Source organism: Aptenodytes forsteri, unplaced genomic scaffold (genome assembly GCF_000699145.1).
Source record: "Aptenodytes forsteri isolate BGI_AS27 unplaced genomic scaffold, ASM69914v1 Scaffold348, whole genome shotgun sequence".
Taxonomy (NCBI): domain Eukaryota; kingdom Metazoa; phylum Chordata; class Aves; order Sphenisciformes; family Spheniscidae; genus Aptenodytes; species Aptenodytes forsteri.
The window spans coordinates 7,843-32,754 of NW_008794169.1; the positions used below are offsets into that span (position 1 = coordinate 7,843).

At 39.9% G+C, this 24,912-nt stretch overlaps 1 protein-coding gene across 1 annotated transcript in view; it reads left to right on the forward strand.

Annotated features, from left to right (window-relative positions):
• ATP10A (ATPase phospholipid transporting 10A (putative)) overlaps nucleotides 1-24,912 on the forward strand; it is a gene marked incomplete at its 5' end in the record, with an annotated part of 51,966 nt that overhangs the window by 6,606 nt on the left and 20,448 nt on the right. The window contains 8 exons of the mRNA XM_009281827.2: nucleotides 5,114-5,331; nucleotides 6,869-7,063; nucleotides 8,856-9,417; nucleotides 14,962-15,065; nucleotides 15,237-15,363; nucleotides 17,563-17,747; nucleotides 19,388-19,709; nucleotides 21,609-21,685. Coding sequence (XP_009280102.2) covers nucleotides 5,114-5,331; nucleotides 6,869-7,063; nucleotides 8,856-9,417; nucleotides 14,962-15,065; nucleotides 15,237-15,363; nucleotides 17,563-17,747; nucleotides 19,388-19,709; nucleotides 21,609-21,685 — 1,790 coding nt within the window. The remainder of the gene's footprint in view (nucleotides 1-5,113; nucleotides 5,332-6,868; nucleotides 7,064-8,855; nucleotides 9,418-14,961; nucleotides 15,066-15,236; nucleotides 15,364-17,562; nucleotides 17,748-19,387; nucleotides 19,710-21,608; nucleotides 21,686-24,912) is intronic.

Here is a 24,912-nt window from a genome sequence, read left to right on the forward strand (position 1 = left end):
AGGGGGGAGTGAGCGAGTGGCTGTGTGGTGCTTAGTTGCCGGCTGGGGTTGAACCGCGACATCCATTTAGGCCTTCCCCAGAAAGATCAAAACCTTTAGCAGGACTGGGTGCTTCAGGCACTCTGTATAGCTTGTTTGTAGCTTCTCTTTACATTTGTTACTGCTGTTTGAAAAATTGTAATTGGTAACTGAGGAGACAACTGGTGCCAGCAGATGTAGAACTCAGTACGTTGGGAGTGCCCCATTTTAAATCCTATAGAAGACAGAATAACTCATATTTAGAGACAGGTAATACTTTTTTCTAAGCATATACCTACACTCACAGTTGCTCTGGAAAATCTCCAGAAAAGTAGGAATGATCTCCATTTCTACGTAGAGTAAAGAGTTCTTAATGAAGGACTTAAAGTTATTCATTTTAAGCCCCTGGGGATGCCAAGAGGGAAGAGGAAGGAAAATCTTGGTGTTTTCTAATCTCAAGACTTGTCCTTATGGGGAAGTTCTTGCAAAGTAAATTAAGTTAGATTATGTTAGCACATTTGTACAATACAAAATTTATACCATGCTAGCTGCTCGACTGACTCTTTATGTAGACACTAGAGCGCACTTCAGAGTGACATAAGCTTGCACTCATAACATAATAAGGAAATAAGGTGGTGTGGTGGTGTAAGTACTGCACATCTATATTTACTTCAAGATAGTTCAGTAACGGCCTCATTCAAATGGTTTGGGATGAAACGGAATAATCCCATGACAAAATTAGGGCCCACACACTGACAGCTGAATTATTCTGGATTAGGGGGTCTGCAGTTTTATTCTGCTTGAAGGGAAGTCCTTTAGAGTTTCCTGATCGCACTTTTCTAGTTAATGGAACATCTGGCTGTGTGGCAACGGTGTCTCCGTCAGCCTGCAAAATGGATGCCTCATCGTAGAACACAGATAGCATGGAAGGTAAAACAAAAAGAAGCAAAACCAAAAAATAATTAAATAAAAGGGTTTTTTTTAAAAAAAGAATGTCTCTTCAAGTACTTAGCAGCTACTACAGGAGTTTTATTTATAGCTTACTGTTGTCTTCTGAAAGATGGGAGAAAGTTCATGGAATAAGTATTAATTATTGTTTCTTCTTTGTGCCGTAAATATAAAATGAACTAGAGGATAGTGAAATTTGACTTTTATGAATTGCATTGCTGTGTTTCTCAAAGTTGTCTGTGCCTTTGCCCTTAATAAAAAACTCTCCATTAGACAAAAGATCAAGGCCATCAGTTTTCCGTGCTGAAACTGAAAAGCATCCCACAACAATGTCTTTCAGGTTATAATGTTCACAGGAAAAGGTTCTGAATCGGGGAGGGCTGAGTGGGTGATGAGAACAGTGTGTTCCCAAATAAGCACGCTTTGCACAGCTGAAGCATTGTGAACCTTAGCCATAACATAACAATTGAACTGGGTTTCATTATTTCTTCAAGCTTCTTAATTCTTGCTGCATAATATGTAAGACTCTACTTGAGAAAATGTTGAAAGGTGCTAAGGCCTGTTTTTTTGTTATCAAGCTTACCTTGGTATAAAACTGAAATAACACCATTTGTATCAAAAGAATTACATTTAACTTGGTTAAATGAGATTCTAGTCTTGTATCTACTTTCCCTTTTTCTCAGTGGCAGGAACAATTAAATGAATGTGCTATGATGAAAACCTGTGTAGAGACCAAGAGATGGCTAGTATTACATAGACTAGAAAGGACCGCGCTATTGGTATAATACCAGTGAATAAGCTGAGTGCTGCATTAGGAAACAGCTTTTGCTATGTTGAATAAACAAAATATTTTTAGATGTAATGTGAGAAAGAAGAAAGAACAACGAAGAATACAGAGATATGGTATGCAAGCATAACTTGCATGAAATGCATTCTCTGCTTAACCATAGAGTTTTTATACGTGGAATAAAATGATAATCAATTCTGGGTCTTTGGAGTCATGTATTTCAAGATGTATTTTCAGAGCAGAAGCTTAAATTAGGTATGATTATTAAAGAAAATGTATGTCCTTTTTTAAAAAACTCTGCTCGGAAGGGAGTTGGACCAACTGGGTAGCACATTTTGCAAAGCTGTAAAGAGTCATTGTAGCCAGTCCTTTCCCTGTCAAGGTATATTACTTGTTACGGGAAGTGCAGCATTCTGTCAGTCTACCACTCAAATGCCCAGCATCCACAGTGAGGAAGATTATCCCTATGGCAAATCCAAGCTTTTCTTATGCTTTTCCTGAGAGAGGCTGAGTGTCGACGTGTCGCACCAACTCTCCTTAACACTGGTTTTGCTGCTAAGAGCCTTAGTGAAGATAAGGCACAAAAACATGCTTCTTATGATTGATTTAAGTCTTAAACATTGGTAAAGTGCAGAAAACCTTACTCGTGTGTCATCTTGGGCAATGGTTTTTCAACCTGGGATTTGCAGCATGCAGCTAGGAGTCTGCAAAGGACAATTAAGGCAGAGCTTGCGCTGTCAGGCTGGGCACTACCCTCCGCAGGCCTCATCCCAGGATGTGCACTCCATCATACCTCCCCAGATGTGCACTGCATCATACTTCCCCAGTGCAGAGAAGGGCAGAAGTCCTTCAGTGTGCCACTCCATTCTGGTACTTGAGGCATCCTCTTAAAGTGACACACTACAATCTCCACATGGCTCCTTCCTTCCTCGCATACCTGGGTTTCCTTTGGAAGGAAACTGGGATGCTGGGGGGGAACAGTTAGCAGCCTGGCTTACATCTTGATTGAGGGCCTGGATCAGTGCTTATGACATGCTGCAGATCACTTTGGGCCCTCAGTGTAGACTCCTTCTGATATAGACAAACCTATGATCAGCTGAATTAAATTCACAGTATAGGGATCTGCACTTCCACTGGGAAAATGCATAGAGGCTTACAGAGCAGAATAAAGTGGGAATTAGTGGGCAAGAGTGATGGGACAGGTTAGGACTGAGCTACCCCAAAGCACGTGCAACAAGTTGCAGGAAGCAGCCTGTGCAGGTGAAGTGAACTTTATTTCCTTGCAACTCATTACCATGCAACAGAAGGGCCAAGGAGACCAGTGACCTCCCTAATTTTTTGAGCTGTCTTCTAGGTTCTGTCATATGAATCAAAGAACAAGGTAGGCGTTGAAAGAAGGCAAGGGTGCTGTGCTCTTCCATTTACAGCTGTGTGGCTCAATGAGCAGCTGCCCTCAACAGCACTGAACGGGCTGTTGCTCAACCTCTTTCCCACTACATAACACAGAGGAGCATGAATCACACCAAATAATGCTAATGAAGGAAACTCCTCAGTCATCCACGTTAGTCTACATCAGCCTCAAGGCCTGGGCTGCAGGGCTGTATCCGAGCTATGGGGCAGAAGCGATCTGCAGTGTGCCCTGCAGTCTCTTCTCCATGTCTCCAAATGCACTATGGCCCTTTCTACCTCCATGGCCTAAATTTTCTTCCAGCAGGAGAGAGAGTGCAGCACAGGATGTGAATACCTGGGCATGCAGTTAGAGCAAGGACGGGGTTCACAGCCAGGACTGGGAAGCTCTCCCAGCTCCCACATTTCAGACAGAGCCTATACATGTTCCAAATGGAGTTGAAAAAACCTCTGATGTACGATACTGTACTGATAGAGCTATTGCCATGTACTGCGTGTGGTCTGATTTCAACTCCTCCGACTGTTTTCTGACAGCTAAAACGTTTGAAAATTGCAGAGGATGGCAAGGATGGGGTTTTCTTTGCTCGTAAATCTAGCTAGTTAAAAGTGATCCCATGCCAAACTCACTATAGGTAATGCAAGATTTTTCTCAGGAAGTATTTTGGAAGAAATTTTTTTTTTTTTTTTAAATGCCTGAATAATTAACTTACATGCTAGTGATTTATCATTTGACATCATAGGAAAATCTAATTTGTTACACCAGAGAACCGAAACAAAGCCGAGCCACAAGTATGTAACTTGTACTGTATATCTGGATAGCGTGGATTATTTTGATAGTATAATGAAAAGCCTTTCAATGAATACCTCATGAAGGAATAAATAGATACCTGTTAAAGTGGCATGTGCCTGCCTAATGAATAACCCAGGTTATTGAATGCCCATCGTCTTTAGGAATGGAAAAATATGTTATACATCAGTTAGAGCTAACCGGAGCCTGTCATTAGAGGGGCTGGATTCCACGGCTGTTTCTCACCTCTTCTTTCTGTTTCCTTTTTAACTTCTGTATATCAAACTGCCAGGATCTGTTTCTAACATTAACTGTTGTAGTCGGATTCTTGACTGGGGAAGTGTTGGTCTAAAATATATCATTTGGAAAAACTCTTTCATTCTGTGTACACTAGGTATTGCTCACTGCAGCAAATTGTGACAGAAACAAGTGTCGCAGCAGGTGAGGGTACCGCGGTTTTGATACTGCATGGTGCATTGTCCTTCCTACCGTCCTGTTCAGAGAGGAAGGGATGGACTCCAGGGTGGTTTTAGCACCAGGCGAGGAGTCAAGAATCTGGGTTCATGTCTCCACTCTGCACCAGATGGCCCTGACCTTGAGCGAGGCTTTTATGCTGTCTACCTCATCTCTGTATATAAAATAAGGGCAGTAGTGCTCTGTAGGTGTGTTGTTCTGAGGGCATTTCAGATGTCAGTTAACTGGTGCTGGGTAGATGCAACATTTTTGCTGGAAAATACTTTCCGTGAAATTTCCGTATTCTGTTGGAAAGGGCAAGAGAATTTTCTGGATTGTTTCTTTCCTTCTCAGACTGCAAGTGAAAGACCAAATTATTTGGTTGATTTCATCAGGCTGAGCTGTGGAATAGTCTTTGGGAATGCAGTGAGTTACTGCAGAGTCTAACTGCCTTTCAGAGAGGGAGGATGATGAGGGAGGCAGTGTATTGCAGTACATTTCTAATTACGTTATCTGCATCCTCCATTAGATACCACCAATCAATTAGGACTAGACTTGGTTATCCCCTGATAATGGAATCATTCATTCTTACTGTGAAAGCACGGTGTAATATTAAAACCAGATCACTTGAACAAAGTCACCGTGTCCCTCTCCCTCTTTCTCAGCCACATTTAACATATGCAGCATTTCTCCCTCTGTATTTTTACTGACAGCCAAACGCTTAGCGATGTACCAAGAACTTGATTCTGAGGAAGACGAGGCAGCCCCAAAAGGAGGAACTCTATCCCAGCGTGATAGTATCTGCAGCCATCAGAGCATCAAAGTAGTCCACAGAAGCCAGAGCACCAAAACCCACCGGCGCACAGGTAGCAGAGCTGAAGCAAAAAGAGCAAGCATACTCTCGAAGCACACTGCATTCAGTAGCCCAATGGTAAGTCATGAGAACTAAATGCACAGTGTCCTGTATCTTTTAATAGAACAATGTCCTGAAAAGGGAAAGGTAAAGAAATCCGTAGCATGTTGTGTACCTCTTACAGTCTTCATCTTGGCATTTTTTCTTCTGTAGTCACAGCTGTTGGTACAAAACCAGTCAAGTGTTGGCAGAGATCTTATCTAAATACCTTCTCTGTGGGAACAACCTTTACAAAGGTGAAGACAATCTGAAACCTTTGTTTTAGTTATACCTTGATTTTGAAAAGAAAATGTATGCCTTCCCTTTATCTGCAGAAGCTGAGAGTAGCGTGAGATTTGAAGTCAAGGATTCTAATTGCTCTGTGTATGCTTCTTCTTTTCTCTTTTGACAGAGGTTTTTAAAACTAACAAGTGCTGGGCTGGACACTGTGTATTCCAATTCTTAGACACTGTTGACATACACTGTAGCATAATTTTTAGTGTGATTCAAGCTTATCAGTGGATTGCATGTGTTGTATTTAAAAAAAAAAAACACTTTACATTTCAAAATGTTGGTGAATTTATGTCCTTACAACTTTGCTTTGTTTAATTTATTTTATACTATTGTAATTCCGTGGACGTTTTACATGAGCTGAATGGTAATAAGAGAGCAGAGAAGCCAAGTCTTGTCTATCTCGGGATTTTGCATTGTTGCACTGTTGACACAAATTCACCCTTAAAACAAATTACAAATATCAATACTGTTGATACATACACAGATGCTGTTTGCACTGGTGGAACTTCTTGATTTCAGTCAGAAGTAAGCTCTTCTGGTACAATTCCAAGCTGCAGTTTTTATACACGGGGTTCTGTGGTTGCTCATGTTCATCAGCTGCTGAGCATCAGCAGATAAAATTCTACTGAAGAAAGAGCCTTAGATCGGTTTATCTTTTAATCTTTTGTATCCTTGCATCCTCCTATCTTGAGAAATACCGGAGTTTGCTCTGACAAGAAATAGATTAAGTAAGTGGAAAGTGCTGATGAAATAGAGTGGAAAGTGCTCTTTGTTTCAATGTAAAAAACCACATTAATTACCTTCAAATGTGTGGATGGTTGTTGTTCTCTAACAAACAACCCAAGATGGTTTCATTTTATTGTGCTGATGTAAGGCCGAGCTTTGAATGTCATTGCTGTCTAATTTTTCCACTCTTTTGGTCTCTGTAGTGTACCACCCTTTAGTAATAGATAACAAGTGTCTTGAATTAGAGAGGGAGGAATATTAGTATGTAACTCTTCTCCTATCCACTACCCCCAAAGTAGATGAATATTGCCGCTATAATTATCTGTGGTGAAAAAGTTGATAACACAGTTACTCCCATTTCCATTTCTATCAGTAGTCTCATTGTTAACTGTTTCTTGTCTAGAATGGGTGTCTTACATCCTCTCCACCTCCACTCTGTGGTGTAAGGCCACCATAAAACTCTTGATATTGACACTGCTTTGGATGCTTTGATTGCTTGTTGCTGCTTTGGAAATTTGCAGAATCACAGATATTAATCACTGCTATTTATTACTAGGAGAAGGACATCACACCTGACCCAAGCTTGTTAGAAAAGGTGAATGAATGTGCAAAGCATCTGGAGGTCATGAGGAGCCACGAACAGCCATTATCCCATCTGAGTCCAGAACTATGTGACATTTTTGACTTCTTCATCGCTTTGACTATATGTAATACAGTCGTGGTTACTGCACCTAATCAGCCCCGACAGAAGGTGGGTTAAAGAAACAGCAAAAGAGAGTTTAAGCCTCTTTTGCACTGGTACTTATTTATCTTGTAAATTGGGGAAATGAAAACCTCCTGCTCTAGTGAGAAACAACTAGAACCAGTTGTGAGACAACTCTTAGAACCGTTATGTGATTGAGCGGGTTTAGTTAAGCATTAGTTAAATGGAGTATGTCAGCTATTTCACTTACCTTCAAGGTAAGATAGGCTTTCATCGACAATTTCAAGATACTTCTGAAACTTTCCCAATTTCTTGTACTATAACTTGTATTCATTTAATAAATGTAAGTATGTGTGGAAACTAATTTGTAAGTGTGCAAGACTTCCCAGAAAAGAATATAAGCTCTCTGTGAATATTTTGTACTTATGGATTAAATTAAGAAAAGGCTGAGACATTTTTAAAAAGTTCAAAAAGAGAATATACTTGAAAAACATTGCTCAACTTTTAAATTATGTAAAAGATGCATCTTAAGCTCATTATGAGAAATAATGATCATTACTGCTGAATCGGCCTAAATCAGTGTCATTGATGAACGAGAATTTCAAAAATGCAGTCCCAAGATGATCTGCAAGACAAAAATATAATGGAATGTAGTATTAAAGCTAGCCAGCAACTGGAATTTCCATTCTGGAGAAAATTCTGAGAGTTGTTTCTGTTCCAGATTGGAATAAAAAGTGAACTAGTCTGCAAAATGACATGGTTTTGTGCCAGGGAAACATTTGGAGAATGCTCAATTCTGCTGTTTCAGGAATGCTACACTGTTATACAATAATTTAATATATATTACTATGAATATGCTATTGCTATTAATAACATTGTATCTGTAAAAAAGATTTACGTAAACGGAGATGAGTGATAAAACTGAAGCAAAATGCTTTAATGCTGAAAGAGAAGACAGCGGAAATTATTTATTTCAACATGTTCCTATTGAGAATGTTGTCGACATTGGCATATTCTCATAAAACTTTTCTGATACCACACTTCTCAACAGAAAACTCTTTCATTAACTTTTTTTTTACTACCTTCACTGAATATGCACAAAGAATGCCAATGCTTCCTACTAACGATAGGTTTTGGTACGCGCTACTGGTGGTGGTGCAACATTGATAGTCTATCCATTAGTCATATCTGAGCAGGTAAAACAAGAAAAAATGTTTTTAATACAAACATACGTGCTTTCACACAGGCACAATTCTGAAGCTCTAGTAAGCTTTTTGCTGTTGAGTCAGTTTTGTCCATTTCCTTTCTCAAAATACAAATGCCATTACTTTTCGTTCTCAAAGAAATTCTCCCCTTTAGTTGGAGCTGCTTAGTCTGAATAACAATGTCAGATTTCTTGTACAGTTTCTCTTCAGTTTTTGTTCATTGGTTTGTTTTTCACTTCTCAAGGTTAGAGATCGATTTGAACTAAAATCTCCAGTAAAAACCATAGAAGACTTCATACGAAGATTCACTCCAAGTAGGTTTTGGTGCGCTACTGGTGGTGGTGCAACATTGATAGTCTATCCATTAGTCATATCTGAGCAGGTAAAACAAGAAAAAATGTTTTTAATACAAACATACGTGCTTTCACACAGGCACAATTCTGAAGCTCTAGTAAGCTTTTTGCTGTTGAGTCAGTTTTGTCCATTTCCTTTCTCAAAATACAAATGCCATTACTTTTCGTTCTCAAAGAAATTCTCCCCTTTAGTTGGAGCTGCTTAGTCTGAATAACAATGTCAGATTTCTTGTACAGTTTCTCTTCAGTTTTTGTTCATTGGTTTGTTTTTCACTTCTCAAGGTTAGAGATCGATTTGAACTAAAATCTCCAGTAAAAACCATAGAAGACTTCATACGAAGATTCACTCCAAGTCGCTTGACCTCTGGATCTAACAGCAGCAGTTCATCTAGTCTAGCTACAAGCAAATCAATGCACAGATTTGGCTTAAGTGTGCTTTCATCTACATCTACGGATAGCACTTTATTAAAACTGGAAGAGAAGCTGGCATACTCTGCGCAGATGAATAACAACGGCTACAGCTCCCAGCAAGGCCGGACAGCCGTGGGGAGTGGACCTGAGGAAGGAGAACTCCGTTATGAAGCAGAGAGTCCAGATGAAGCTGCTCTCGTCTATGCAGCAAGGGCATATAACTGTTCTCTGGTTGGAAGGCTGTCTGACCAGGTATCAGTGGAGCTACCTCACCTGGGAACATTAAGCTTTGAAGTATTACATACATTGGGCTTTGATTCCGTCAGGAAGAGGATGTCAGTAGTAGTCAGACATCCTCTCACAGATGAAATAAATGTTTACACTAAAGGAGCAGATTCAGTTATTATGGATCTTCTTCTACCCTGCTCTTCAGGTACACCTCTTACTTACCTTTGTGGGAGTGGGGGTGGGAGGGAGGTGGTTCTGGTTAACTGCTGAAAAACTCATCATATCTTATTGCCTTCTCTAGCAAGTAGACCTGCCTGCTTTTGTTGTGAATATAGGGAATGGTAGAATGGCAGCCGTCTCTCTTCTTTTATAATACTTTGTTATTATAGCAAATTTTCTGTAACAAATTACTGGTTCCTCACCTTACAAGAATGAGTTAAATTAATTTCTGCACAAGATCTTCCACTAGCAAACTTTATTTTGAAGGAATTTCTTGAAACTCTGCCAAAGCAACTTACATTTCTTCAGGAAAACCTGCCTGGCAGTGCTTGGCTATTTGAGTATTTTATATGAAACCCAAGCACTTCCTATTGCAGCTCTCCTCTCTGTTTCATTTGTGAATCTTTATGTCCTTTTGCTGCAATATGTTTGCATAAATCAACGCATTTATGCTGGTGTGACTATGACGATAAAGGGCACTGTGAATCAATCAGCCACCAAAACAGAAAGGTTGTGGCAAAAAAGGAGAGACGCTGTTCAGACGAGAAATCTTGGCTTCAAATATGTAGTTGACTAGTAGGGAATAGACACGTAGCTGTGAACATGGAGTACTTCCCTAAAGCATGGAGTACTTCTCCAGCACCCAGATATCGCATGAAACAGGGACAACTTTAAATAGCTGCTAATTATAATTGGTTGGACTCAAGAAGAACCCTGTAAGCTTTCAGAATTTAGAGGAGACACACGGGTTTTAGTTTGCATGAATCAGTTTGCATCTAATTTACTGTATTTTCAACACTGAATTTAATCCAGTGTTTAAAGGCTACCCCAGTATGAATGGACAGAGCCCGAAAGTGCTAGAGGTACTTCCCATGCTTCACCAATGCATTGACTTTGTGGTTACTTTGACATTAGTTGGAGTAAACAATTGTGAAAGGCTTACACTGTGTAATTTTAGTTTAATGAAATACAGAAAAATGTTGGCATTAGTTTTCTGTTTACAGCCATATAAATCAAAGCTGAGCCAAAAAAATTAAGAACAACTTGTCCTTAACTAACAACAAAGTATTCATGAATAATTTTCTATTAAAGATCTGATATCACAGAAGGTACATAGAGCATCTGTGGAAACTTGTTTCCCTCCAAAGTACTAACAGAGAATTTGTAGTACTGAGAATTTCTAATAACATACCTAGAAAATAATGTTTGGAAATTACTTCTCAGAATGAGAACTGAGCATTAAAAAGAAAAGAAAATATTATTTATGTCAAGTCTTAAATGTTTTGTCACCATATAACAGACCATGTTTGAAGCTGCTGTGTCCGTTCACAGTAAACTCAATGGATCAAGGAATTTTCAGGCAAATTTCAGGCAGATCTAGGACCCACCTAGGTGAAAACAACAAGGCCAGTTAGAAAACCAAACAATGGCAACATTACCAGAGGTGGTGCATGTCAGAGAAGGGGAAGAAGAGTTCCTGAAGATAGGTGTTGGCAGTGAGCAGATTCTGTAGCTGGGCAAATACAGCGGTTCCACCATCTTTACAGGCAAGCAAATTGAAGGTGGCTTTGAAATTGTGCCCTTTTTCTTTTTTTAGTTTTTTAGCCCAAATTGAACAATGAGTTTTCGTATATTTTGCTTTTGCAAGCAATGTAAAGTGCAGCCGCTAGAACCACATAAGCAGTTTCCCTTGTTTTCTAGCCCTCTAAGCCACTGCTGGCTTCAGTAATTCCGTATATTTCAGCGGATCTGTCTGAAAAACATTTGACATTTCTCTTGAGCAGCTTCAATCCTGGAACTGAATTTGCACAGCCTGCAGCATCCTAATGCCAGTGGATATGTTGTCAATTCCTGAGGGAACGACATCTTCTTCCCATTACAGGGAGGTATTCCCCCAGTAGAGGAAGCCTCAGAAGATTTATGCTGTGGCTATTACCTGTATTGCGGGATCTGTCGGTGGTTTCATCCTGTTCTCTGGTGGTGGTGGAATGTGAGTGTGAGAGGAGATGTAATGCTACGAGAATTCAGGCATTTATCATTTCAAGGAATTGACCAATAAGTGAATCGACATGACAGCTAATCCCGGTGCTCACTCTTTGCTGTCGTAGTGCTTCAGGGACATGTAAATTCTACACCAGTCAAGCATGCATCTTGAGACTTTGTGGTACTTGTGCCCTTCGACTGAAGGACCAAGGCAACATTGTGCCCATAATCTCCCAACTCAAACATCACGTGGCATGACAGGGTCCTATCAGACACAAAGGTCCCTGTTTGGGAGGAAGAGTATTTTAAAATATGACATGAGGAACAGCCCCAAATCAGAAGCAAAAGTATTACGTTGTAGCTTCAGTTGTGTCTTACAGAAAATCAGAAATTGCCATAAGCTTCAAAACTTAAAAAGTTTCTGAACTGACTCCATTTGCTCTGGCTGAATATCTGGTTGAGACTGTGAAACCTGACGTTTTCTGATAGCGTACAGATATTTCCAAAAGCCTTGAAATGATTCCCAAGAGTGTATTGTTTTTACTTATCTCAACAGTCACCATGTTCATAAATAAGAAATTTACTGTTTGAGTCAATACCCAACTTGCACAGAAACTGTGAACATAAGTCATTGAGAAAACAATGGCTGGGCTGGCTTTCTGCAGCTTGCGATTATGGAAGGAAATGAAGCAAGCAGAACACCACTAGCTCTCTATCATTCTTCTGGAGAAGACTTATTTGCTGGTTTTCACTGACGTGGTGCATGTGGTCACACTGCTCAGCATAGACACTGCATCCCAGCTAAAAAGAATCTCCACAACTGGGTTTTGGCTGCAAGAGATTCCTTCCCCCCTTCTAACTTCTGAGCACAAGATGAATCTCAGGGTAGGACTGATGAGGCACATGAAGAGCTAGAAGGGGGTTTAGCTGTCATTGGTATGCTGGTGGAGGAGGGAGATGCAGTCTTCCGCACTGGAATTGAGAATTCGCACAGAAAATGGTGTGCGCATCTCTACTTGTAGAGAATTACTGTCTTTGTTCATTGAAGGTGGTATAAGCATTTCACATTATGATCACTGCATTAGCGCCCATGGTATCCAGACAGAACTGAAGTGATTAACACCATTTAACCTTGAAGGGATAGAAACAGCTTTTGATGTGTTTAAGCACCTATGCAAGTTTGCACCATTTGAAATCAGTGAGTGACTGAAATAGCCACTCCCGTAAGACAATTTCATGTGGGATATGCAAAAAATATGGCATTTCTTTCTAGAATAGTAATGTATCACATTAAATCAGGAAGAATGCTTGCCTGCTTTATTCTTCTAAAGTTAAAAAAGCTGACTCACTAATACAAGAAGCCTCCAAGAAGGTTTGCGGCAGTACTTCTCCCAGAAAAAAAATTTCTTATATTACACAGCCAAGTCACATATGCCAAAAAGATTATCATGCACAAATAGAAAAGAAGCTAAATGAAACTGTGTTAGGCTGCCAGTTCAGTATATGCGTATTTCCGCTTTATGTTGCAGCTGAATCTAGTTGTGAGCTGTTTTAATAGCCTCTGAAGGAACCTGGTGGTGTGTGTCGGAGCCACAAGGTATAGTGTAAGAAAGGGCTCTCCAATTGCAAATAATATTTGTAGGGATGTTCTTCCAGAATAATATATCTGTACCGTCCCTCTGAGAAAATCAATAGTGATAGCATAGGTAGCATTAATAGATAGATGGACAGGCCCACCAGAATATTCCTACCAGTATTCACCACACAACCTTAATGAGAGATGGAACTGAAATGAAGGTATGCATGAAATATCGCAATCTTTATGGATTCCCTTAGGAACAGCTGGGTGCGTATACTCCCAGCTTTACAGACCTAGAGAGGATAGGACAGTCTTTAAAGGTGAGAAAACAGCTATACAGTGAGTAAAATGTGCTGATACATGGTTGAGATAACAGGAACAAAACCCAGAATATTGGGATTCCAAGCTCCCAGCTCCTTCCTTCCTACAACATCAATACTTCTATGTGTTTGTGCTGGAGCCTCTAAATGCCCGGTTAGACACTGTGCTGCTGTATAAATATGAAAGTACTGAATGCTATCTAAGTTTATAGACAGACAGATAGACATCTATATACATGGTCACACATAGCAAGATCAAATTGGGTATGAATGCACACTGGGACAATGGGCACCGAAACGTATAAACAGTAAGATATTTGTGTCATCTAATTTAGATACCAGTATTAAGTGCTTAATATAAGGGTATAGTGCCCGTAGGTTCTCAGAATGGTCAGTTGAGAGAGGTGAGCACATCCAATGGTGAACTGAGATCATCTGTAGTAGGTCTCTTCAGGTGCTCAGACTTCTGGTGATCAGCAGCGTTCACCTAACTCTGTGACTGGTTACTGTGCAAGTACCAGTAGCACAAATATTGCATTAAGGAACAACTCCAATTACAAAATTATAATCCTGAAATTATTCTACACCCCCAAAAAACATGCAGACTTTAGAAAAAAAAATATATGACATCAGGGAGTAGGAAAACCTGCCATAAGGTACTGGTCATTCTCACTCAATGGCTCCAATCTATAAACTTACCAGCTTGCACATTTACTTTAGTACTAACTCTGCAATTCATATTATTTAAGATTGCTACTACAGTACATTGTACATGAACCTGTCTTGATCCTAGATGATAAAAAAGATGCATATGACCTGCTTTTAACTTTTGAAGACATCATTTCAGGTAATGAGATGGAACAAAATGTGTTACCATCATATTCATTACTCTTTTTTGATCACAGTGTGAGCACATTGAACCAATCTCAGCTAAAGAGAGAAAAGGAACAGATGCTCAGTCCTGATCTTGAGTTCTTATACATTGCTTTAAGTAAAGAGTAAAGCTAAGTGGAAGTTGTGCTGCTGCATTCAAGGTAGAAGCTAGCTGTGAGGTCTACACAAGTGTAAATTCTCTTCTAAATGAAATCACAGTCACACCTGGAACTTCTTGCATTGACTCAGTCCAATAGGTAGTATCAGTACAGCAGTAATAGAAGTACCTTCATACACTTAGATATACAAAACAGAGCACTGTGTCTGGTTCTTTTGAGATATTAACCTTGGTGGAAAACTAAGTGCTATTTTTAAGTAAGTGTCATTTTTCTGCACGTGATGAGATGTGCATTTGCTAGTAGTGTGTTTGAAATCATACTTCTCTTTCTGACCTTATTGTTTGCTGTGAAGATTGTCATGATTTCCTAAAGTATTCAGGCCAAACAAATAAGGAGTAAGAAAAAGAAGGTCTTCCTAACACACATTCACAATGACTTTTGAAGAGAGAAGACAGAAAAGACAGAACAAAAAGACAAGATTTTTGTTTCTAAATGGAATGTTTTGCCTGAGTTTCCCAGGAGACATCAGCAGCTCTTTAAAAGTATCGGTTATAAAGTGCCGGTACAGTGAGTACTATAGACAAGTTTTTATTCTCTGAGGCCACTCAGCTGCTGTTATTTTTCAATCACTAATTTCTTTTTTTATTCTTATCTAGATGACCCTCGGGGCAAACATCAAAAAAAAATCCAAAGCAAAACCCAGAATTACCTTAATCTGTATGCTGTAGATGGGCTGCGGACCCTCTGTATTGCAAAAAGAGTAAGTAAATGCAAACTCTTAGTTTGCTTTTATGGAGAGTCTTGACAAAGATTACTGAAGGCATTTATTAATTTATTGTTCTTGATTCATGACTTCTTTTTCATTTTATTCTATAAAGTATGAAGGCCTCTGCATCACATTGACTGTGCCCTCACATACTCTTTGTAATAGGTTCTCAGCAAGGAAGAGTATGCCTGTTGGTTAAAAAGTCATTTAGAAGCAGAATCCTCTATTGAAAATCGTGAAGAACTTCTGTTTCAGTCAGCACTGCGGATAGAGAAGAATCTGCATCTGCTAGGTAATGAAATGAGAGCTGGACATGAAATTAAAATGTGTTAAAAATTCTGAAAGCTTGGCTATGAAATCCGTTCTTTCCCTTAAATGGTTTCTGACAGTACAGAAATTGGCTTCTTTTGGACTTTGTCATGGCTGTCATGTGCAGCACCACAAAGGAATGGGATATAATTAAGATAACAGACATACCCTGTTTTTCTTGCTCCTGCTATCATTTTATCACTAGTGAAATGAGTGGAGTAATATCAGGGATGAATTTGACACAGTATCATAAATGGGAACTGCTGCTCTAAACAGGAGGAGAACTCGGCCCAAACTGTCCACAGAATTTTGTTAGCTTAGTGCCACTTCAACATGTCAGAGACTTCCATGACTCCAGGGGCACCAGAGACACTCATAAAGCAAAGCTCATAAACTGCATTTGTGAGAGGCATCAACTCTCATATACATCAGGTTCAGCTGATGCACTCGGGGCCTCTGTATTCTGTGGAAGGGGATTGCAGTACTTCATAATGATGCAGTTAAAATCAGTGTATGTAAAGTGTGTTCCAAGAACTAAGTCATACTCTTCCTCTGCCGAGTTGAGATGTTGAATGCACTGAGATTCTAAAATGTATATATATTCCCTATTACTCCAAGCATCCAGCTGTTTTCTCTGGCAAAGAAACTGGGACAGCCATAACACTGTTGGAGGTAACAACCTTCGCTAATTGCCAACGTGCCTGTCTCTGGGAGACGAGATCCAGCTAACCCAACTTCTGATGTATCTACTACAGATCTCTGAGGCTCCCCATATAACCAATGGAGAGACAAAAAAGAAAGTGCATTTCATTTGGTCTGTCTTAGATACCCGCTTTAGGATTAGATGAATCACACCCTTGAAGTGTCTGTTTCTCTCCTCTGACTTAAAGGGGAGCATGAGGTGACTAATTCGGACCACATTAATCAGGAAGATCCCACCATGGTTGTGCCTGTTGGCTCTGGCTGCGCTCTGGGGGGGGGGAAGTGAAATTGAACTGCCAGACAAATAAGTGAGCTCTAGCCAGAAGAATTTAGTCATTCCCCAAGAACCTCATACTGTGGGTTGTATTTTGCAATGATCAGTTAGGATTAGGTTGTGGGAATAAAAAAGTGAGTCTGGAAAAGGAATATCTTTTCCTTTGTACACTGTCTGGATAATAATAGCTTTCCCGACATTGCCCTAAGAATGTGTTTCCACCTACGTGACTGGTGCTCAGACTTCAGGTGGACTTCTATTCCTAAAATGTTTTTTTCAGGGAACAACCATAGGAATAACAAATAGCTGAGAAAAGTTTACTTTGCTTTTCCTGTTGGTCCAGGTAACTTGCATGTCTGTCACCTCCTCATTCTCTAGTAGTGAGAGCTTACATTTCCTCACATTGAAGCCTCTCTGAAACTCAGTGGAGCACTGATGTGTCAGTGGTGACACTGAACTTGGTCCTGAGTGGCTTTTGCTACAGTATTTGAAAATCTTGTCTCTCTCAATTGATTTATGAAAGCATAGGAAAGATACTCAGTCTCTTATAAACAGGTAGAAAGATACATTGAAAGCGTGAAAAAGCTACATTTTACTTTCACATCATGGCCAACAGATTTATGACTTATTCTCTGCTATATCTCATTTGGCAACCAGTGTCTTTCTGCAAGAGCAAAGAGCAGCAGACAGGCAGGAAAAAGTTTATGTCTGCAGCCTAATGTGCCTTTGCCAAGCTGCAGTCCTGCTGTCATTCCCCTTCAAAAGGGAGAAATCTCTAGTGACCCAGCCTCTTCTAGTTGAGGAAAGGCAGTTAAGACCCTTAGGAACTGAAATGATCTCCTAGAAGCAACAGTATCTTCTCTAGCAACATTCAGAAGAAATGGTGAAGATACAGAGCAGAGAGACAGTAAGCAAAGATACATTAGCCTTGTGAACCTCTGAGACTAGAAGTGGCATCAGATTGCTTTTGAAGTTTTGAATTCCGGATTTGTTGTTGACTGTTGGTGCAGCTGATTACCCCAACTACTTTCTCCTCCTCTCTCTCAATACCCAAAAAAAGCTGCCTGAATCTTGCAACCATTGGTAGTTTAACTGTTTCCCAATAAAAGTGACGGCTGGTTTTTTTGAAAAATCCAAACTTACAATTTGAGGTGAACCCTAAGTGTTTATTTAATGTGCAATATTTTGCTTTTTCTCTGTGCTTAGGTGCAACTGGCATTGAAGACCGTTTACAGGATGGTGTTCCAGAAACCATTGCAAACTTGCGCAAAGCTGGGTTGCAGATTTGGGTTCTTACTGGAGACAAGCAAGAAACAGCTGTTAATATTGCATATGCCTGCAAGCTACTAGATCACGATGAAGAAATCATCACTTTGAATGCTGAATCACCAGTAAGCAGATCCAATACACAAGTTTACTTGTGAACTAGCTTTGCTTTATTTTCAACTTGTACAATTAAAAATTTGATGGCCTTTTTTTTCCTTTCCCTCTTTTTTTTTTTCCTTCTTTTCCTGCTTCATCCGTATTTTTCAGGTAGGACATGTCTTTGAATACTTTTCAGAGAATCATGCTTCTAAGTCATAGTGTCATGTATCATAAACTGATTGACCTTTCCCTCTTTTCCTTCTTTTCCTGCTTCATCCGTATTTTTCAGGTAGGACATGTCTTATGTCTTTTTTCAGAGACAATACACAAGTTTACTTGTGAACTAGCTTTGCTTTATTTTCAACTTGTACAATTAAAAATTTGATGGCCTTTTTTTTCCTTTCCCTCTTTTTTTTTTTCCTTCTTTTCCTGCTTCATCCGTATTTTTCAGGTAGGACATGTCTTTGAATACTTTTCAGAGAATCATGCTTCTAAGTCATAGTGTCATGTATCATAAACTGATTGAAGACATGTAACTGTGTGTAGTGGGCTCCACCATGAATGAAAATATGCCATAGCAGCATAAATGCCTTTCTTTGGTATGCATTCTCAAAACATCCCCTGTTTTGCTTATTGGCACTAATGGGTCTCCAAAAACAACCTGTTATTAAACATGTGTTGAGGAAGAAAACAACTGATTACCTATAGAGAATTTGTGCTTTATTTTACACCACTGAAATGTAGTATTTAGATCACTCAGTCATTCATGTTTTCTCAGCTGGCTTTTTCTCTGGAGATAGAAGCAATACTTAAATTTTGATGCTAACTCTGAGAGTCAGAAAACCACATCCACAGTAATGCCTTGCTTCCTAACAGACCTTTTCTAATTCTTCTGAATTACTGATCTTTCCTGTGCTCAACTTGTTGCAAGCAGACAGTCACAAAGAGTTTACTGATACGGTCTAACATACAAGGAACCAGACTGATAGTGCTATAGTCCTTTAATGGGGTGATAAAATTGGACTTCAGATCAGCAGAGGAGAGGTAGGCCAGCAGTATCCAGCTCCAATTTCTTTCGAAAAGGAAGAAAAGATAACAACATTTTCCCTTCTTGAGTGTATCAACTGAACTGGTAAATTGATTTTCCATGATCTTTCTTTTTTGTCATACTTTACTGTAAGACCAATAGCATTTCATTTTAAATGTTCGTATATTCTCAATAACATCTTTTAGTTGAGTATGGCTAGGAGAGAGAATTCAGCTTAAATAACCTTTAATTGGCCTTTAACAATGCATAACTATTTGATCTGAGTTGTAGGCGTGTACATGGTGTTCATCACCATACTTAACTTGGTACTGATACTGATTATATCATTTCCCAGCACACTTATTCTGAGAAGGAGCTAAAAGAAATCAGTTTAGCATACAATACTGCATGTTAAAGAGGAATTAGATTTCAAGCCTTTCGAGTCCTCATTGCTGTCATATCTTCTGCAAGAATGAAGTGTGTTTAGAGTGAATAGAAAAGATTATTAGAAATTAAAACTAACAGTGCAGCAAATATAACACATTCCCCGTATTCCTTATGCCTAAATATACAGCAAACACAAACGTTTGAATACATGTTCTTTTCTCTCAAGCGTATTTATTTTGAATTTTTTTTCAGGAGACATGTGCTATCTTGCTGGAACAGTGTCTGCAATGCGTAGAGTCTAAATTTTCAAACAACACAATAGACGAAGCTACTGGAAACATGACTGTTGGGTTCACCCCTCTCTATCCACCCTCTTCCCCTGTGCTTTCCAGCTTGGGCCTAGTGATTGATGGAAGGACTCTAGCTTATGCCCTGGAACCTACACTAGAAGATAAATTTCTTGCACTAGCCAAGCGATGCCGTTCAGTACTGTGTTGTCGCTCTACTCCACTCCAAAAGAGCATGGTAGTGAAACTAGTCAGAGACAAACTCAAAGCAATGACCTTGGCAATAGGTAAATATCTCAGTTTAAACTAGCCTGCCTTGATGTATACTGTGCCTTGAGAATTTTCATTTTTTGACTTGCAATAGGACCCTTCCAGCTGTCTCACAACTCAAATAGTCTTCCAGTTTTGTCTGAAAGTGTCTCGGACAACTCTAACTTATCTACTCTAACATATTTATTCAAAACCAAGATAGAACTCTGGAGTACTATTTGGGATTTCCTCCTACAGAAGTTAGGTAATCGGGACCCAGGTATGCTATGAGGTTTTGGCATGTCCGAACACAGCTGTGAAGAATTGGGTTAGCTGATGCTGTCCAGAACACCATTTTGCAATCGCTGTATTACACAGAACAACATTGTGCTCAGTGTTGTTTCATCCAATCACGTTTAAACTCAAGGTTCTGCGTTTTTCATTACAAGTCAGCCATACAGCATAGGATATGAGTTGGCCTTGTCAGTATAGAGAATGGATTTACAACTGGCATCATGCCAGCGCTTACACTTCTTCCAAGCTTATCGCTCCGTTGGCAACGGGGAGATTTTGTCAGTAACCCTGTTTTAAATCTGGCAGCATCTTCCATGTTTCCATGATTTTTACATAAGAAAAGTCAACCAACTCTTCTTTCCCTATCTCAAGTTTAGGCTCGTAGAAGATATGATTGCAGCATATATTGTCACAAACACACTAGCTTTCATCTACCAGTCTTGGTTAATCATAGCAGCAACACATGTGGGTTGGACCTACCCATGAGAAACCCTAAGTACATATAATAATTGCCAGACTCTGTGACATCCACATCACCAAATGTGTGCTGATTATAATAATCCTCATGCTCACTACATTATATCTAGCTCAAATATGCCTTCCTCGTACTGAATTTACATCTTTGGCTGACTGACTGTGGACATAATCATTTGCATATGTTGTCAAAAATGTCTGGCTGGTTAACTTGAATTATCCAGAATGCTTAAAAACACTAGTGGAGGCTGGGTAGCTTGTGTTTTCATTCTTTCTGAGCATCTTGAGCCTGTGAGTTGAACTCAAGCTCCTGCTCTGGCTTAAAAGCCTAGCTGTATACCTCCTCCCTTTTAACCAACATGAGCTAACTTGGGGTTGTGTCACACAGTCACAAAGATATGAGCTTTGTCAGGTGAGCAGATACCACTCTTGTATGTGCCAACAGCAGGGAATCTGGAGTGAGATGTGAATGTACACCTCAGCCACTGAAGTTTAAAACCAAGTGTCTTGTCATCCGCTAATACAGTTTCATTTTCCACTCACACACTGGCTGTAAATTTAAGAGGTTAAGAAGTAGATACATGTCCCATTCTGGTATCCTTTCTATGGCACCTATCACTTGTGGTATCGTGATTGGAAGCAGAGCAAGGGATGGTGACTGTGCAACCATTGCAGTTAAATCTACCTGTGATGGGTGTGTTAATCTCAGATTGGTCAACCGCCATCTACTTTTTAACTTTATTGTATTTTTTACTGTGTAGACATTCTCATTGGCTTTAGGCCTCCCTGCACATTTCATTCTTAGTCACACTTGATTGCAGGCAGACAGTTAATCAGGAAGCAGAAGTATTGAGAAGCTCATTCTCAGCCTTCCGTGTTTTAGGATTTGTGCAGTTCAGGCCAGATACTTGACTTTAGATCTTACTAAAAGGAGAGGGATTTGTTTTACTTTTACTTTTCCATGATAAAAAAAGTCTACAAAGGTCAGAATGTCTTGGCAGCTTTGCCAAGCTTTGAACTTTATATTTCAAAGATGGATCCTTTCCTACCCCACATCTCCCTTACTATACTCAACCAACACTCAGTAACAACTGGTTTTCCTTTGCTTTGCTGCTGCTAACTGTTCCTGGTCTACTAGTGACAACAAAACTGTATCTTGTCATCTTTAGGTGATGGTGCTAATGATGTCAGCATGATCCAAGTGGCAGATGTTGGCGTGGGGATCTCTGGTCAAGAAGGCATGCAGGTAATGTTGCTTGTTCACTGAAAAGCACTCCCATGAAAGGGTGAAATAGGCACTTCCCATATGTCAGCTTGACAAAGCTGCCTTTGCATAGCCAGCACAAATAAAGGAGAAGTGGCAAGTTGTGCTCAGGAGTGCCAGTTGCGCATTGTAAGGATGCTTTCAGCTTGAGTTTGAGCTTGTGTTTGTTCTCAGATCTGTGGTGAGTTTAAACATGCTACCTTCTCAGAAAATTCAACTTACCAGATTCCTTTAAGCAATATGTTTTAAGAAATCATTTATTAAATACTGGTTTAAAGGAGGAAAAAAGCTCAGCTGTGCATTATTTAGGAAATAAATGTTCACCTTATTCTGGCTTTTATTCTTCTCTCTCCTGTATTGCTTGGGTATACTTCTCCTGTGGAGTAGCTGCACAAGCCCATTCAGCTGATGCAGCTTATTTGCATGGTGTGGTGGTGACCCTTAGCCCAGCCACCCACACATCTCGCTCACTCAGCCTATTCAGACAGCAGAACAGTGAAGAAAGAGAAAATTGCAGCCCTTTGCAGAACCACTGCTCCCTACACAATATTCCAAGTCTTGGTTTTCTCCCCATTTCCTCCCACACGGAACAGCAAGATAAGGGGACTTGCCCTGTAGTCTTTTGGATGTGTTCAGCCTGTGATTACTGTATTTACCACTGTATAAGAGGCAATTCTCCCATCCCCAGAAGAGAAGATGTATATGTATAGGATGTATAACCTACTGTATTACCTATTACCTCTGCCTCCTCTACTGCTAGTGCAGTTCAGTGGCAGTGTTAGCACCAGACGTGGCAGTAAGACACTGAGAATGAGGAAGATACCTCATTTCCACAACCTACCTTGTATTTGGGCTGGGTGCAGACTGACTGCATGAGAAAATAGAGTAGCTGAGTATATGTCAAAGTGCTCTTCAGAGAAGATGGGAAGTGTTTCCATCCTGAGGACCTGAGCATGCTCCTTAACTTAGTTACCGGTGGAGGTCCTCTGACCCACATTGCATTTTTTGCGACACTGGCTGGATGTTTTGCTCAAAAGGGAAGAAGGGCCTCCTTCACACAGTGCGCAAGCTGGCTATAGAATTTTATTCCATGGGATTTCATGAATGCTGTAATTTATTTGGGTCAACGCACAAATTTATGAAACAAAAATTTAACTGAGCTGTGAACTTGGATGTCAACTTTGTGCATTTTCTGACATGCAGATCACCAGAAGCTAGGACAGTACTCTGGAGAAAAGTCAGTAGATGTTTTTCTTACTTATTCATATACTCTTCCGAAGGCATCGTCTCTTGGCCGTTGTTGGAGGCTGGATACTAGGGAAGATGGGCTTCAGCCTGACCCAGCAGAGCTATTACATTTGTTCTCTTTCTTGTAGTCATCCAGTGGGTTCAGTCAAAGTAATCTCCAGGGCAAATGGACATCCATCAGCACTCTTCAAACAGACAGGTTTCAGGCCTGCAATCCATTAAAAATGCTTCTCTAAACATGTTAGCAGCTGTAAATTAGACTGGAAAGAAGCTACCACAAAAATATTCAGATAGTCATTGTGCATATGGCATCCCAGCCATAGACCCTATGAGTCTGACTTTGATGGCTGGAGAGGGCAGGAGAAAAGGAGCTGATTAAGCTGATACCAAGTGTATTTGTTGTTCCACAGGCTTCACCAGACTCCAAGAGCTTTGCATAACTTCTGCAGTATCACTCTGCAGGCAGTCTAGGCTCCAGAGAGCCAAGAGGAGACTGTTTTTGTGAGGTCCCCTCCAAGCCTATCAATTCAAAAAAGTCTGCCTCAAATTCCTTGGGTCTTGTCATCTCTTATGAACTTACCAGCTCCTATCATCTATGTATTAATTCAGATCACTTTTTTTCCTAATGCAGACATATAGTGCTCGTAGCATTTTTTTTACTCCTCTCCCCATTATGCCACTTTCAGTTGAGGTCATACACTTACAATAACCAGTCCTGAAATGCCCCTGGCTTTTGCGGTGTATTCAAATCTGAAAGCTATTTGGTCATTAACCCATTAAACTACCCGATTTTTTCTAAATGGAAGTTCAACAGAGTGGAAAATGTTTATAGATCCCTTCCTTTACTGCAAGGTCCTAAGGAACCATGCAGGCCTCTCTACTATAAACAACTGTCAGAATCTTACACATGCAGGTACTCGGAAGGCGTTGAGCATTTAAATGTCTAAAACAGCAATAGTCTCTGATTTATTTTCTTTCCACATTCTGTGGAACCATGTGGAGTATGAATCACTTTTTCCTGTGAAAAAGTTGGAAGAAAAAATAAAAATGTGAAAATCAAGGGGATATTTTGAGGCGAAATAAACATGCAAATGTAATTGGATAACACTATCTTCCTCACTATGTTCCTCACTGTAATCAAAATGGAATAAAGAAGAAAAAAAGCCGACACTTCTCACAATGTGTTGTGAAGTACTATGTTAGAAGCACAAATGAAAAGAAGCTAACAGTTTTGTTTTAACATTGGAATAGGCTGAGATGGGGTGGAGGACAAGGAAGCAGACATAGCACAGCTCCGTTCTCCTCAAACTGCAAGATAGCTGCATGTCTGCAAGACAAATCAGACTGTTCTGTGCAGGGAGGTTGTAACAAGTGTATCTCGGTACCTGAGAAATCCCAGGATGTGTCAACATATTAAAAAATGTCCCAGTGCTTATATACATCTACTGCTTAACTTACAGTGCATTATTATACCTTCTCTTGCATACTGTTTTAGTTTATTTTAATAGCTTCTACAAGCACTTACTTGGGAAAACTGAGCCCTTTTGATGGTTTACCAAGAAAGGGAATTAGGAAAAATTAAAAGGAGAGATGTGTCTCATTTATAAATACAGCCAAAATATATCCTGCAGAGTGTGAGGAAGACGTTGCTCCTCTGGAGGTTTTTACCTTTCCTCATGTTTTTGCTGAACTGTGAGAATCATAGAATCATTTAGGTTGGAAAAGACCTTTAAGATCATCAAGACCAACCGTTAACCTAGCACTGCCAAGTCCACCACCAAACCATGTCCCTAAGCACCACATCTACGTCTTTTAAATACCTCCAGGGATGGGGACTCAACCACTTCCCTGGGCAGCCTCTTCCAATGTTTAACCACTCCTTCAGTAAGGAAATTTTTCCTCACGTCCAATCTAAACCTCCCCTGGCACAACTTGAGGCCATTTCCTCTTGTCCTATCACT